The sequence below is a fragment of the Salmo trutta genome, chromosome 32, assembly GCF_901001165.1.
Source record: "Salmo trutta chromosome 32, fSalTru1.1, whole genome shotgun sequence".
In the NCBI taxonomy this organism is placed as follows: domain Eukaryota; kingdom Metazoa; phylum Chordata; class Actinopteri; order Salmoniformes; family Salmonidae; genus Salmo; species Salmo trutta.
The window spans coordinates 34,799,660-34,815,886 of record NC_042988.1 but is presented as its reverse complement, the minus strand read 5'-3'; the positions used below and the strand labels follow the sequence as shown (position 1 = coordinate 34,815,886).

The 16,227-nt window shown below is 43.8% G+C and overlaps 1 protein-coding gene across 1 annotated transcript in view; it reads right to left on the bottom strand.

The window, feature by feature from the left end:
• Window positions 1–16,227, bottom strand: part of LOC115171784 (ATP-binding cassette sub-family A member 3) — a 93,086-nt gene that overhangs the window by 26,823 nt on the left and 50,036 nt on the right. The window contains exons 9-12 of the mRNA XM_029728919.1: window positions 5,915–6,088; window positions 5,523–5,704; window positions 3,376–3,513; window positions 1,253–1,382 (exon numbers count right to left, since the gene is read on the bottom strand). Of these exons, the coding sequence (XP_029584779.1) occupies window positions 1,253–1,382; window positions 3,376–3,513; window positions 5,523–5,704; window positions 5,915–6,088 (624 nt within the window). The remainder of the gene's footprint in view (window positions 1–1,252; window positions 1,383–3,375; window positions 3,514–5,522; window positions 5,705–5,914; window positions 6,089–16,227) is intronic.

Sequence of the window (16,227 nt, the reverse complement as noted above, 5' to 3'; positions counted from 1 at the left end):
TCTACATTTTTTTCACAAGACTACTCCATTTTTTTCTTTCAGCCTTTGAATGAATACAACATTGCCCGGTTGGAATATTATCGCTATTTTATGAGAAAAATAGCATAAAAATTGATTTTAAACAGCGTTTGACATGCTTCGAAGTACGGTAATAGAATATTTTGAATTTTTTTGTCACGAAATGCGCTCGCGCGTCACCCTTCGGATAGTGACCTGAACGTACGAACAAAACGGAGCTATTTGAATATAACTATGGATTATTTGGAACCAAAACAACATTTGTGGTTGAAGTAGAAGTCCTGGGAGTGCATTCTGACGAAGAACAGGAAAGGTAATAACATTTTTGTAAAAGTAAATCTGATTTTGGTGAAGGCTAAACTTCCTGGGTGTCAAAATAGCTAGCCGTGATGGCCGAGCTATGTACTCAGAATATTGCAAAATGTGCTTTCGCCGAAAAGCTATTTTAAAATCTGACACCGCGATTGCATAAAGGAGTTCTGTATCTATAATTCTTAAAATAATTGTTATGTATTTTGTGAACGTTTATCATGAGTAATTTAGTAAATTCACCGCAAGTTTTCGGTGGGTATGCTAGTTCTGAACATCACATGCTAATGTAAAAAGCAGTTTTTTGATATAAATATGAACTTGATTGAACAAAACATGCATGTATTGTATAACATAATGTCCTAGGAGTGTCATCTGATGAAGATCATCAAAGGTTAGTGCTGCATTTAGCTGTGGTTTGGGTTTATGTGACATATATGCTTGCTTGGAAAATGGCTGTGTGATTATTTGTGTCTATGTACTCTCCTAACATAATCTAATGTTTTGCTTTTGCTGTAAAGCCTTTTTGAAATCGGACAATGTGGTTAGATTAACGAGAGTCTTATCTTTAAAATGGTGTAAAATAGTTGATTGTTTGAGAAAATTGAATTGTGGTATTTTAGTTGGTTTTGTATTTCGCGCCGTGCGATGCCATTGGCTGTTGGCTAGGGGTTCCGCTAGCGGAACGTCTGTCCTCAACAGGTTAATGTAGGCCCTGCCACTGAAACAGACCTGGAGGATACACAGAGAAACATAAGGAGTGAGTTTTACAATACAAAGCCTACTGTGAGTTTGGTTTTAGAGTGGAGGCACACTGGCCTGTCTATGCTTTCGGTTCTGTTAGCGTCATCACTGTTTTCAATTCGGTCTGTAGATTGTACAAGGGAAAAGTAGCAATGTGTATGGCTGTGTGTGTGTGTCCCACCTGTCAGCATGGACAGTGTGGTGGTCTTCCCGGCTCCGTTGTGCCCCAGCAGAACTGTGATCTGGCCCTCGAACATGTTCACCGTCAGATCCTTGACAGCCTGCCGCGTCTTGTTACCCACTTTGAACTCCTGGCAGGATGAAAATCATTCCATCTAAATGATTACAATGGCCAACCTATCCCTGGATTAACATCATTACAATGGCCTACCTATCCCTGGATTAACATCATTACAATGGCCAACCTATCCCTGGATTAACATCATTACAATGGCCAACCTATCCCTGGATTAACATCATTACAATGGCCTACCTATCCCTGGATTAACATCATTACAATGGCATACCTATCCCTCAATTAACATCATTACAATGGCCGGCCAACCTACCCCTGGATTAAAATCATTACAATGGCCTACCTATCCCTGGATTAAAATCATTACAATGGCCTACCTATCCCTGGATTAAAATCATTACAATGGCCAACCTATCCCTGGATTAAAATCATTACAATGGCATACCTATCCCTGAATTAAAATCATTACAATGGCATACCTATCCCTGGGGGAATCATGTCATTGAAATGATTACAATGGCATACCTATCCCTGGATTAAAATCATTCCATCTAAGTGATTACAATATAGGAGCATCATGGCAAAAACGTCCTGCACTGTTGGAGCCTAACAATTTCACTGTACCCTGCAATTACATCTGCGACCCTGTGCATGTGACTAATAAACTAATTTAATGATTACAATGGCCTACCTATCCCTGAGGGAAGTCCTTATTTTGGTCTTTATTATCCAACTCCAGCCCTGGGTCTAATCACCTCCTCTCCTCCAGCCCTGGGTCTAATCACCTCCTCTCCTCCAGCCCTGGGTCTAATCACCTCCTCTCCTCCAGCCCTGGGTCTAATCACCTCATCCTCTCCAGCCCTGGGTCTAATCACCTCCTCTCCTCCAGCCCTGGGTCTAATCACCTCCTCTCCTCCAGCCCTGGGTCTAATCACCTCATCCTCTCCAGCCCTGGGTCTAATCACCTCATCCTCTCCAGCCCTGGGTCTAATCACCTCATCCTCTCCAGCCCTGGGTCTAATCACCTCATCTCCTCCAGCCCTGGGTCTAATCACCTCATCCGCTCCAGCCCTGGGTCTAATCACCTCCTCTCCTCCAGCCCTGGGTCTAATCACCTCATCCTCTCCAGCCCTGGGTCTAATCACCTCCTCTCCTCCAGCCCTGGGTCTAATCACCTCCTCTCCTCCAGCCCTGGGTCTAATCACCTCATCCTCTCCAGCCCTGGGTCTAATCACCTCCTCTCATCCAGCCCTGGGTCTAATCACCTCCTCTCCTCCAGCCCTGGGTCTAATCACCTCCTCTCCTCCAGCCCTGGGTCTAATCACCTCATCCTCTCCAGCCCTGGGTCTAATCACCTCCTCTCCTCCAGCCCTGGGTCTAATCACCTCATCCTCTCCAGCCCTGGGTCTAATCACCTCATCTCCTCCAGCCCTGGGTCTAATCACCTCATCTCCTCCAGCCCTGGGTCTAATCACCTCATCTCCTCCAGCCCTGGGTCTAATCACCTCATCACCAGCCCTGGGTCTAAGGGTCTAGCGTCATAACCACCTTCTCCATTATCCTTCTCCTCATCTCCTTCTCCCAAACTTAGCCAAGTGTTTTATCTACCCAGCCCTGGGTTGTGTTGATTCATCTTCAAACGGAAGAAAACATACCAAAAATGTACCAGAAATCTCCTCCTGCCTAGTTCCAGTTCAAAAACATCCTTACATAACAATATGAAATGAGATGCTCTTTTACATGTTGAGGACCATACTGAAATAAAGACAACCTCCAATAATGGTAAAGCTACAAGGGGGTTTCTTTCTTTTTTTGTAAAAACGTGTTCAACCACTTGATGTCTAAGTCTCAATTCGCTCCCAACTCCTTGGCCCAAACCTTCTATGTATAGGGAACTGAAGAGTCTGGACAGTATAAGCAGTGTAGTGGAGGAGCTTCCACCGTGTTGCTTCCACTCTACAGATCTGCAGACATCATAGGGTTACAGCCAAGGGGAGGGCTAGGGATCGACTTGGGACTGGGTGGACAGGTTGCATTTAAGACCTTGCCTTGTTCAGGTGTTTGATCTTGACTCCTGAGACCAGTCCGGCTGGCTCCTCCTCGATGAACTCTCCCTTCAGAGCCTTCTCCACGTCTTCCTCTTCCTTCACCATGGCCATGCGGGGGCTGCTACACCAGTAGGACGGCTGGACAGGGAGGGAGAGAAAGGGAATGGGAGAAAGAAAATAAGTGGAATGCTTCTCTTTCCTCAGCTCGTACCCTTGTGGTCAGTATCAGAAAGATGCCTCTATCATGGGTCTTGTCTATGGAATAAACATTAACCTAGTCAGGGATGGCAACTCCAGTCCTCGGGGCCTGATTGGTGTCACACCTTTCCCCATCCCTAGTCAACACAGCTGATGAAACTAATAGCATTCTAAACTGAAGATCGTGATTAGTTGATTATTGGAGTCAGGTGTGTTAGCAGGGGCTTTGGAAAACATTCAGTGAGACCCAAACTAAGGTCAATGGCAATGCATCCAAAACAAAACCACCCGATACGGCTGCTAATGGGGAAGTCATTGAGTTGTTAGAAAACCTGTCTGCCTCTCTGCTCCTTATCAAGACTCTACACCAGCGTTTCCCACACTTGGTCCTCGGGACCCCAAGGGCTCCACGTTTTGGTTTTTGCCCTAACAATACACAGCTGATTCAAATAATCAAAGCTAGATGATTAGTTGATTATTTGAATCAGCTGTGTATTGTTAGGGCAAAAACCAAAACGTGGAGCCCTTGGGGTCCCGAGGACCAAGTGTGGGAAACGCTGGTGTAGTGTCTTGATAAGGAGCAGAGAGGCAGACAGGTTTTCTAACAACTCAATGACTTCCCCATTTGCAGCCGTATCAGGTGGTTTTGTTTTGGATGCATTGCAATTGACCTTAGTTTGGGTCTCACTGAATGAGGACCGTAGGGTCCTGAGGACCGAGATTGGGAAACCATGCACCTTACACACCAAACTAAAATCAACAAAACGGCCCTCTTGAAGGAGAACAACAGCTATGACTGTAAATTAAGGCCGGGATGAGGAAGTGGGTGGGCTGTTTTATGCTTAATTAATTAGCTATCCATCCCATGCTCGTTAATCAGTAAGGATATAAATTACAATAATGTAAACGACTATGGAATGGTTAACTGAGTAGGGAGGGAGTAATCACTACTGCAGTACTGCTGAACTCACAAAATGAATTTCCATGGAAATGGACAATACAAGCATTGTATTGTTGTCTAGAGTTTGTAATTTCCCTGTCTCTCTCTATCAAGCCAACTCACGCCGACTAAGACCATTGTTCATTACTGGATACCACGTCAGTAAATGAAATACATGTTTCCCTTCCAGCACAGATTCAATGAAAATGTGATAATCTTAGTCTATTTTACTGGTAGTCAATCTAAGTCCTCCTAGTCTGACCTGTTTAATGCTAAGTGGCTATTAAGAACATCTCCCTCTCCTCACCCTCTCCTCTAACCCTAACCATGGTGGACCTTAAAGGAACCATCAAAGACATCTGTCTAACCCTAGTGGACCTTAAAGGAACCATCAAAGACATCTGTCTAACCCTAGTGGACCTTAAAGGAACCATCAAAGACATCTGTCTAACCCTAGTGGACCTTAAAGGAACCATCAAAGACATCTGTCTAACCCTAATGCAGGGGTTCTCAAACTTTATGGGGCTGAGGACCCCTATCGTGGTATCAAATTCATCAGGGACCCACCGTCTTCCATTGCAAAACATTTTGCTATTGTGTGCCCTAATGAACATGTTTGGGTTTCCAGTCCTGGAAACACAGCCAGCCTCACTCTCACTGTCTGACACAACATATACTTCCTGATATTTCTTGCAAATAAAAATAATTAGTCATTCTGCATTCCTCTCAGACTAGGGGTCAACGGCCAAAGCTCTAACTCGCATGTGTCAAACTCATTCCATGGAGTGCCGAGTATCTGCAGGTTTTTACTCCTTCCTTGAACAGTAAGGAATTTCCACACGTTTGTTGAGGGCTTAATTTTAAAAAAAACTGCAGACACTCAGCTCTCCATGAAATGAGTTGGACTCCCCTGTTCTAATAGATTTCTCCCCTGGGAACACACACACACACACCAATCTCCCCCCACACCACCACCACCCAGACCCAACCCTCACCCACTCCTACGTACCAGTAGGAAGAAGTAGCAGGGCAGGGGGACTCCGTACTCCCCTGGGAACACAGCCTCCACGTACCAGGCCACCAGGCCATAGAGCAGGGCATCCAGCAGCAGCAGCCCCAGCACCTGGGCCAGGGAGAAGTCATCGTCCACCGTCACCGACTCAAACAGGTTACACCACTGGATCCCCGTGCCTGAGGGAAGGGGGGAGGGGGGGAGAGAGATGGAGTAAAGTTGGGTAGAGACATTTGAAATAGATTGTGTATAGATTGTGAAGACTCATAATTGGAGTGTTGGTATTTACACAACATTGGTATGAGGGCATTGGTGTGAGTGTGTGTGCGTCTCTCTGTGTGCATCTCTCTGTGTGCATCTCTCGGTGTTAACATGTGAACATGGCTCACCTTTGCCCTCAAACATGCCCAGTAGCTGCGCTCCCATGGCCATGGCCACATTGGAGATGAGGCAGGCAGACACCTTCTGGGCATGGCTAAGCACGTCGTAGCGAGGCCATAGAAACACGTACGGCAGGTAGGACAGGAAGTAGATAAAGCCGCCCACCGCCGCCGCCACATTGGCTGGAGAGGGAGAGAGACGGAGTGTGTTTGAGATTGACTGCTATAATCTGACTGCAAAGAATCCCTGATCTACAAATCCCTTTGGATCCCAAATAACTTGTCATTAGTGATTTTGTAGATGGCCTTGCTCAAACTGATCTCCTTAAACACGCTGAGAGGGAAATGTCTGGAGGGGGGAAAACAGTTGTCACGACGTGGCCCTTTGGGGTGTATATCGTGGATCCCCCCATCTCTCACTCAGACCACAAGTTTTGACTTTACGACCGGTCATAAATTCCTCTCCCCCATGGTCATGCAGAAAAAGGATGAAATAAACCTATGGCACAAAGAGCTTATCTTGGTTCAACTCCTATTCCCAAAAATTGGAGGATTAAACAATATTTCTATTTTTGAGAATGTGGGAATGGTCCGTGGGTATTTAAAGAACAATCCTGTCAAAGTGGCTTTATTTTGTGACATCAGGAAGGATGGTAGCACAGACTAATGGTAGCTTTGGAAGTGTACATTTCTCAGTTATTTGTTTTCTACCTGAATGTTGTGTAAAATATATATGATTGAATATGAAACTATTTGTGAGAAGATGTAATGTCACGTTGGCCTTCTAAACGAGATACTTGTTTAGTTATCAAATCAAAATCAAATCAAATTTATTTATAAAGCCCTTCTTACATCAGCTGATATCTCAAAGTGCTGTACAGAAACCCATTCTAAAACCCCAAACAGCAAGCAATGCAGGTGTAGCACGGTGGCTAGGAAAAACTCCCTAGAAAGGCCAGAACCTAGAAAGAAACCTAGAGAGGAACCAGGCTATGAGGGGTGGCCAGTCCTCTTTTGGCTGTGCTGGGTGGAGATAACAGAACATGGCCAAGATGTTCAAATGTTCATAAATGACCAGCAGCGTCAAATAATAATAATCACAGTGGATGTCGAGGGTGCAACAGGTCAGCACCTCAGGAGTAAATGTCAGTTGGCTTTTTATAGCCGATCATTCAGTGTGTCTCTACCGCTCCTGCTGTCTCCAGAGTTGAAAACAGCAGGTCTGGGACAGGTAACATGTTCCGGTGAACAGGTCAGGATTCCATAGCCACAGGCAGAACAGTTGAACAGTTTAGTTATAAAGTTTTAACTAGTCAGTGGCCACACCCCCGTGAACCCGACATTACGTCAGGCGTCATAGAACCACCCCTTTTTCCACAGAGTATAAAACCCACTTCCTACAAAATACACATTAAGTCAGAGAACGCCGGGACAGACTCACCACGTTGGAATGGCTACAATTCTATAGACCATATAGCTGTAGTTTTGGCTACACGGCTGGAAATGGTTAAACTCTGAGACTATCGATCACGACAGAATAAGAGCAAATCTTAGACGTATAATTACTAGTCTGCAGCTAGAAATTACGTAAATCTAGAACGAGAACACCGACACCCGCCAAAGCATCTATGAGAACATTTCCGAATGGTACTCTGAAGTATCCATTCTAACCACCTACAACCACGAAGGACATGGTGACTTCTGGGAAGTTAACCAGAGACTCTCTGATGAACTGACTCTCCAGCAGACACACAGGCGATTCCAACAGAGAAGACAACAATGACATAGGGGCATAAATATATACATTGCAATTATTCTCGAATGAGCGGACGTTCATGTGCAAACGATTAGCATTTCAGTGAATATAATTATCCACTGTGTGTAGTGAATCCATTTTGTCTCTCCCGCCCTTTCAGTCCCCACCCCTTTCCTTTGTTTACCAAGCTGTCATATTGGCTTTGTCCGCTAGGGACTTTTTCTTTGAATCATGTAGTAACCCAAATATCTACTGTTTGTTATGTAATTCTGTGTGATTATTTAGTTAGTTAGTAAATAAATAATTAAGCCAATTTGTATATCGCTGATTCATGATTTAGTGTTAGTGCAGATATCCAAGGGTTTGCGACATTCAGTAATGAGAACTGATGAGGAAATAATAATAATTTATTAATAGAAGACTGTAATTGATCAGATATTAAAATATCTGAAGAGTTATATTTGGAAAATTATAACTCTGTAAATCTCAACATTTTCCGTGGTGCCGCGACTTCCTAGTTAATTAATGTTTACATGATTAGTTTAATCACGTAATAATTAAACCTAGAGAACTGATTTGATATAAATAAGTCTTCACATGTAATGATAGTCCAGACACGACACGGTGTAGATGCAAAATGGATACCAAAAACAAAAAGACAGTATGGGAAATGCTCAACACTTTATGAATAACAAAGTAAGTTGTACTTGTGGCTTATATAATTTATATTTTATTCCTGTCACACTAGTCGTCCTTGTGAAAGGCAACATATCTCGGGAAACACACACACCTTGATGAACCGATGTACACAAAGAGGTATGAGAAGCATGATGATGTGATGACAGGTACACAAGGTGTGAATGAACACTTCTCTTCAGCTTCACCGACATCCAGGCAATTACTCTAATGACCCCATAGGCACAGCCTTGAGAAGGTCTGTATACGAATGGTCTGCATGCTTAGAAAAGTCTGTATGATAATATTCTATAGAGGTCGACCGATTAATCGGAATGGCCGATTAATTGGGGCCGATTTCAAGCTTTCATAACAATCGGTAATCGGTATTTTTGGCCACCGATTTGCCAATTTTTATTATAATTTTTTTTAAATATTTTTTAACTGGGCAAGTCAGTTAAGAACACATTCTTATTTTCAATGACGGCCTAGGAACGGTGGGTTAACTGCCTTGTTCAGGGGCAGAACGACAGATTTTTACCTTGTCAGCTCGGGGATTCAATCTTGCAACCTTACGGTTAACTAGTCCAACGCTCTAACCACCTGCTTTACATTGCACTCCACGAGGAGCCTGCCTGTTACGCGAATGCAGTAAGAAGCCAAGGTAAGTTGCTAGCTCGCATTAAACTTATCTTATAAAAAACAATCAATCAATCAAATCAATCAATCATAATCACTAGTTAACTACACACGGTTGATGATATTACTAGTTTATCTAGCCTGTCCTGCGTTCCATATAATCGATGCGGTGCGCATTCGCGAAAAAGGACGGTCGTTGCTCCAACTTCTACCTAACCATAAACATCAATGTCTTTCTTAAAATCAATACACAAGTATATATTTTTAACCTGCATATTTAGTTAATATTGCCTGCTAACATGAATTTCTTTTAACTAGGGAAAATGTGTCACTTGTCTTGCAACAGAGTCTGGGTATATGCAGCAGTTTGGGCCGCCTGGCTCGTTGCGAACTGTGAAGACTATTTCTTCCTAACAAAGACTGCCAACTTCGCCAAACCGGGGATGATTTAACAACAGCGCATTTGCAAAAAAAGCACAATCATTGCACGACTGTACCTAACCATAAACATCAATGCCTTTCTTAAAATCAATACACAGAAGTATATATTTTTAAACCTGCATATTTAGCTAAAAGAAATCCAGGTTAGCAGGCAATATTAACCAGGTGAAATTGTGTCACTTCTCTTCCGTTCATTGCACGCAGAGTCAGGGTATATGCAACAGTTTGGGCCGCCTGGCTCGTTGCGAACTAATTTGCCAGAATTTTACGTAATTATGACAGAACATTGAAGGTTGGGCAATGTAACAGGAATATTTAGACTTATGGATTCCATCCATTAGATAAAATACGGAACGGTTCCGTATTTCCCTGAAATAAGAAACGTGATAGTTTCCAGATTCGACCATATTAATGACCTAAGGTTCGTGTTTCTGTGTGTTATTATGTTATAATTAAGTCTATGATTTGATAGAGCAGTCTGACTGAGCGGTGGTAGGCACCAGCAGTCTCGTAAGCATTCATTCAAAACAGCACTTTTGTGCATTTTGCCAGCAGCCCTTCGCAATGCATTGCGCTGTTTATGACTTCAAGCCTGTCAACTCCCAAGATGAGGCTGATGTAACCGTTATGAAATGGCTAGCTAGTTAGCCGGGTACGCGCTAATAGCGTTTCAAACATCACTCGCTCTGAGACTTGGAGTAGTTGTTTCCCTTGCTCAACATGGGTAACGCTGCTTCGAGGGTGGCTGTTGTCGATGTGTTCCTGGTTCGAGCCAAGGTAGGAGCGAGGAGAGGGACGGAAGCTATACTGTTACACTGGCAATACTAAAGTGCCTATAAGAACATCCAATAGTCAAAGGTATATGAAATACAAATCGTATAGAGAGAAATAGTCGATGAGTCATAATTCCTATAATAAATACAACCTAAAACTTCTTACCTGGGAATATTGAAGACTCATGTTAAAAGGAACCACCAGCTTTCATATGTTCTCATGTTCTGAGCAAGGAACTTAAATGTTAGCTTTCTTACATGGCACATAATGCCCTTTTACTTTCTTCTCCAGCACTTTGTTTTTGCATTATTTAAACCAAATTGAACATGTTTCATTATTTATTTGAGGTTAAATAGATTTCATTGATGTATTATATTAAGTTAAAATAAGTGTTCATTCAGTATTGTTGTAATTGTCATTATTAGAAATGTTAAAAAAATGTACAAATTATTAATATATATTATTATCAAAGTTTTTTATTTTTTTATTTAAATTTTTTTTTTTAAATCGGAAGATTAAAATCGGTAGCGGCTTTTTTGGTCCTCCAATAATCGGTATCGGCGTTGAAAAATCGTAATCGGTCGACCTCTAATAGTCTACACTGATAGGATTCTCGAAAACGTCGGGAGAGCTATAGTCACAATGCATGGGTCCACTGCACCATCAGTGTTTTATAAAGCAACTGTCAAACTGTGTTGTTGAATGGTCAGCTTCTACAGAACCTTCAGACAGGACAGTAAAGGAAGAAAGAAATGGGTAGAGAATAGAGAGAAAACAAAGAGGAGATGCATTGTGCAAGAGAAACACCTCAATATGTTCATCTTGCTCCCTATTCTTCCTGTGAAATGACTAGGGCCCTGGGAAAACCCACTTGCGGCTGACAATGTGCTGCTTTAGGCCTGAATGGAGCGTACGTACATAGAAACTACTACGTTTCCATTATCTGTTCCTTTGGAGAACGAGAGAGACAGAGAGAGATGACATTCCTTTATGAGAAGAAGAATAAAAAAAGGGCAGATGAGAGTCTGTGTGCAGCTCAACCCATCTGAACACAGACAAAGAGCGCCGAGAGAGATAGCGAGAGCGCCGAGAGAGATAGCGAGAGCGCCGAGAGAGATAGCGAGAGCGCCGAGAGAGATAGCGAGAGCGCCGAGAGAGATAGCGAGAGCGCCGAGAGAGATAGCGAGAGCGCCGAGAGAGATAGCGAGAGCGCAGAGAGAGGGCGAGAGCGCAGAGAGAGGGTGAGAGCGCAGAGAGAGGGCGAGAGCGCAGAGAGAGAGAGAGAGCGCAGAGAGAGAGAGAGAGGGCGAGAGCGCAGCGAGAGAGAGAGAGGGCGAGAGCGCAGAGAGAGAGAGAGAGAGGGCGAGAGCGCAGAGAGAGAGCGAGAGCGCAGAGAGAGAGCGAGAGCGCAGAGAGAGAGCGAGAGCGCAGAGAGAGAGAGCGAGAGCGCAGAGAGAGAGAGCGAGAGCGCAGAGAGAGAGAGCGAGAGCAGAGAGAGAGAGCGAGAGCAGAGAGAGAGAGCGAGAGCAGAGAGAGAGAGCGAGAGCGCAGAGAGAGAGAGCGAGAGCGCAGAGAGAGAGAGCGAGAGCAGAGAGAGAGAGCGAGAGCAGAGAGAGCGAGAGAGCGCAGAGAGAGCGAGCGAGAGAGCGCAGAGAGAGCGAGTGCGCAGAGAGAGAGAGCGAGTGCGCAGAGAGAGAGAGCGAGTGCGCAGAGAGAGAGAGCGAGTGCGCAGAGAGAGAGAGCGAGTGCGCAGAGAGAGAGAGCGAGTGCGCAGAGAGAGAGAGCGAGTGCGCAGAGAGAGAGAGCGAGTGCGCAGAGAGAGAGAGCGAGTGCGCAGAGAGAGAGAGCGAGTGCGCAGAGAGAGAGAGCGAGTGCGCAGAGAGAGAGAGCGCAGAGAGAGAGAGCGAGTGCGCAGAGAGAGAGAGCGCAGAGAGAGAGAGAGCGCAGAGAGAGAGCGAGTGTGCGAGAGAGCAGAGAGAGAGAGCGCCGAGAGAGCGCGCCAAAAGCGAGAGAAGAGGAGAAAGATAACCTCCTCCATCCTTTCAGATTAGATGTGAAGGCAGTATTCAGCCTCTGTTCACCCATCAACTCATTTCATCTCTATCGGTAATTACATAGAAGACAACTCTAGGCCAGGGAGAGGTAGTTAGAACAGGGGACTCATTGGTCCTGTGTGTGCAATGCTAGGGTCGAAGATAGGCTCTCTCTTGTTCAGCAGACGGGCACAGGAGAACTATCTGTATTTGCTATTCCTTCAAAACTGCATTCCTTTCGGACTAGCACACATCGAGACAGAGAGACAGAGAGACAGAGAGACAGAGAGACAGAGAGACAGAGAGAGAACACGAGAAACATTACTCACAGAAAACATTTGTCATCTTGAATCCTATTCCACCTGCTTTCCCTCCTAGGGACATTAATAATTCAGTCCCCAGAGAGGCCAGGGTGCCTACCTGACAGTAGGAGAGGGAGAAAGAGTGAGGAGAGGTGGAGAGAGAAGGGGATATGAGCTACTCTACCTTTTCCTGACAAATGGGGGAGTGGTGAAACAATATAAATACATTAGGCGATAGAGAGCGTGAGACAGAGACATTTTCCTGAGATTACACAGACACACAAAGAATTTAAAAACAAATCCAATTTTGATAATCTTCCATATCTATTGGGTGAAATACCACAGTGTACAATCACAGCAGCAAGATTTGTGATTTGTTGCCACAAGAAAAGGGCAACCAGTGAAGAACAAACACCATTGTAAATACAACCCATATTTATGTGTATTTATTTTCCCTTTTGTACTTTAACCATTTGCACATCATTACAACACTGTATATAGACATAATATGACATTTCATACAAAACTTTATTATTTTGGAACTTTTGTAAATGTAATGTTCACAGTAAATGTTTTATTGTTTTTTTTATCTATTTCACTTGCTTTGGCAATGCAAACATATGTTTCCCATGCCAATAAAGCCCCTTAAATTGAAATTGAATTGAGAGAGACAGGGAGAAATAAAGACAAAGGAAGAAATGCCTCATCTCTAAACGCAAGACACTAAAAACCTGACTCCACAGCCCACAAAGGGGCACTCCATCCACATCAGCCCCTAATCCAGTCCCCAGTGGACCCCAACATTCAGGCCTGGCTGATTCCTCTATTACTACCAGCAAGAAGCAAGAAGCAAAATGCAATTAAGAAATAATGTTTCATTTACATTTACATTTAAGTCATTTAGCAGACGCTCTTATCCAGAGCGACTTACAAATTGATTCAGTTTGCTTCCTGATTTAAATGAAGCACCCTTTGCAGAGTCATGCCGAGGAGCCCGTCAATGGGAATACCCACTCACCTAACTCTGCAGTTCAGATCTGAATGTGAGTACCCACTCACCTAACTCTGCAGTTCAGATCTGAATGCGAGTACCCACTCACCTAACTCTGCAGTTCAGATCTGAATGCGAGTACCCACTCACCTAACTCTGCAGTTCAGATCTGAATGCGAGTACCCACTCACCTAACTCTGCAGTTCAGATCTGAATGCGAGTACCCACTCACCTAACTCTGCAGTTCAGATCTGAATGCGAGTACCCACTCACCTAACTCTGCAGTTCAGATCTGAATGCGAGTACCCACTCACCTAACTCTGCAGTTCAGATCTGAATGCGAGTACCCACTCACCTAACTCTGCAGTTCAGATCTGAATGCGAGTACACTCACCTAACTCTGCAGTTCAGATCTGAATGCGAGTACCCACTCACCTAACTCTGCAGTTCAGATCTGAATGTGAGTACCCACTCACCTAACTCTGCAGTTCAGATCTGAATGTGAGTACCCACTCACCTAACTCTGCAGGAGGTCAGAGTTTCAGGCAGTGGAAGGCCACCTGGAGAGGGGTCCTGTTGTGACTAGGGGCCAGGCACAGCTGAGGCCAGCTAAAAGCCCTTTCTCGCCCTACTCTAATAATGACATCATACTGTATGTTACACACCCAACCAATAATCCCCAAAAAAAGAAGCAGGAGAAAATATATCATGCACACCGTAATCAGACGCAATCTCAAGGTTTTAATTTGCTAAGCTTGCAGCTACTCTTTTAAAAGCCAAAGCCTGACAGAAATTGTATGACTGCTGGGAGTAAATAACAGCTTGCCTGATTACACCAGAGTACAAACTGGTCTTGAACACAATCACAGATCATTTTAATCTCTATCTGCACTCTTTTGTTGAGGAACGATTTGGAGAAATTGGACTGGACTTTTTTGTTCGAAAAGATATGAAAGTATAGAAGAAAGAAATTGTGAAAGAGAAATGATAAAGGACTATCAAGCGTAATCAACTGAAGGCCATTTAATAATCACCATTTCCTTTTTGTGTGAGGGTATTATATTAGCAATAACCAAATGAGCCTGTGTGTGAGATTGGCTGTGTGTGATTGGCTGTGCTTTAATCCTCTGTCATGTTCAGTCGGCACAAACCAAGAAAACCTTCCGAAACTGAGTGAAATGAAGAGGTACCCGCTGAACTTGTCCAATAAGAAACGCTTATTTTTGTTTTACGTTTTGAAACTTTTTTCTACAGTGTGCCTTTCTGAACATAACCCTGACAACGGTGAACAGAAACAACCTCTGTAAAAGTTAGTCCAGAGACTTGTTGACATGATTTTTTGCTAACCTCACAAGTCACCTTTCCAGCACAACTCTGACCACACCAGCAGGGCTAAGAAAGCAACATCAGCATTGTGCCGAGCTTATTAGCTCAACACCCAGGATGTGTAGAACTGGAAATGTAATGTATCACATAGCATCAATCGCCTTCGATTAGAACGTAAACAATTGATTATTCTAAACCTCCCAAGCATGTGTATTGGCTGCTAAACATAAACGTGTAGACATACAGGTTTTTCACCACATCTCCTCTCCCTTTGTTCCAGTTTGTCACGTTGAGTGACTGTTTTATTATTCCATGATGCTGAATAGGCATTTGATTGCCCATCTTCCAGGCTCCAATGACTGATGGAGCTGGTTTACTGCTGTTCACTCAGAGGAAAGACGAAACAACCTCAGGAGAGTCAAATAATATGATCTACACTACATTTACGGTTGAAGTCGGAAGTTTACATACACCTTAGCCAAAAACATTCAAACTCAGTTTTTCACAATTCCTGACATTTAATTCTTGTAAAAATTCCCTGTCTTAGGTCAGTTAGGATCACCACTTTATTTTAAGAAAGTGAAATGTCAAAATAACAGTAGAGAGAATGATTTATTTCAGCTTATATTTCCACAACTTTGGAAGTATGCTTGGGGTCATTGTCCATTTGGAAGACCCATTTGCGACCAAGCTTTAACTTCCTGACTGATGTCTTGAGATGTTGCTTCCATATATCCACATAATTTTCCTCCCTCATGATGCCATCTATTTTGTTAAGTGCACCAGTCCCTCCTGCAGCAAAGCACCCCCACAACATGATGCTGCCACCCCCGTGCTTCGCGGTTGGGATGGTGTTCTTCGGCTTGCAAGCTTCCCCCTTTTTCCTCCAAACATAACGATGGTCATTATGGCCAAACAGTTCTATTTTTGTTTCATCAGACCAGAGGACATCTCCAAAAAGTATGATCTTTGTCCCCATGTGCAGTTGCAAACCGTAGGCTTTTTTTTTTATTGTGGTTTTGGAGCAGTGGCTTCTTCCTTGCTGAGCAGCCTTTCAGGTCATGTCGATATAGGACTTGTTTTACTGTGGATATAGATACTCTTGTACCCGTTTCCTCCAGGTTCATTGCTGTTGTTCTGGGATTGATTTGCACCTTTCGCACCAAAGTACGTTCATCTCTAGGAGACAGAACGCGTCTCCTTCCTGAGCGGTATGACGGCTGCTGAGTCCCATGGTGTTTATACTTGCATACTAATTGTTTGTACAGATGAACGTGGACCCTTCAGGCGTTTGGAAATTGCTCCCAAGGATGAACCAGACTTGTGGAGGTCTACAATTTCTTTTCTGAGGTCTTGGCTGATTTCTTTTGATTTCCCCATGATGT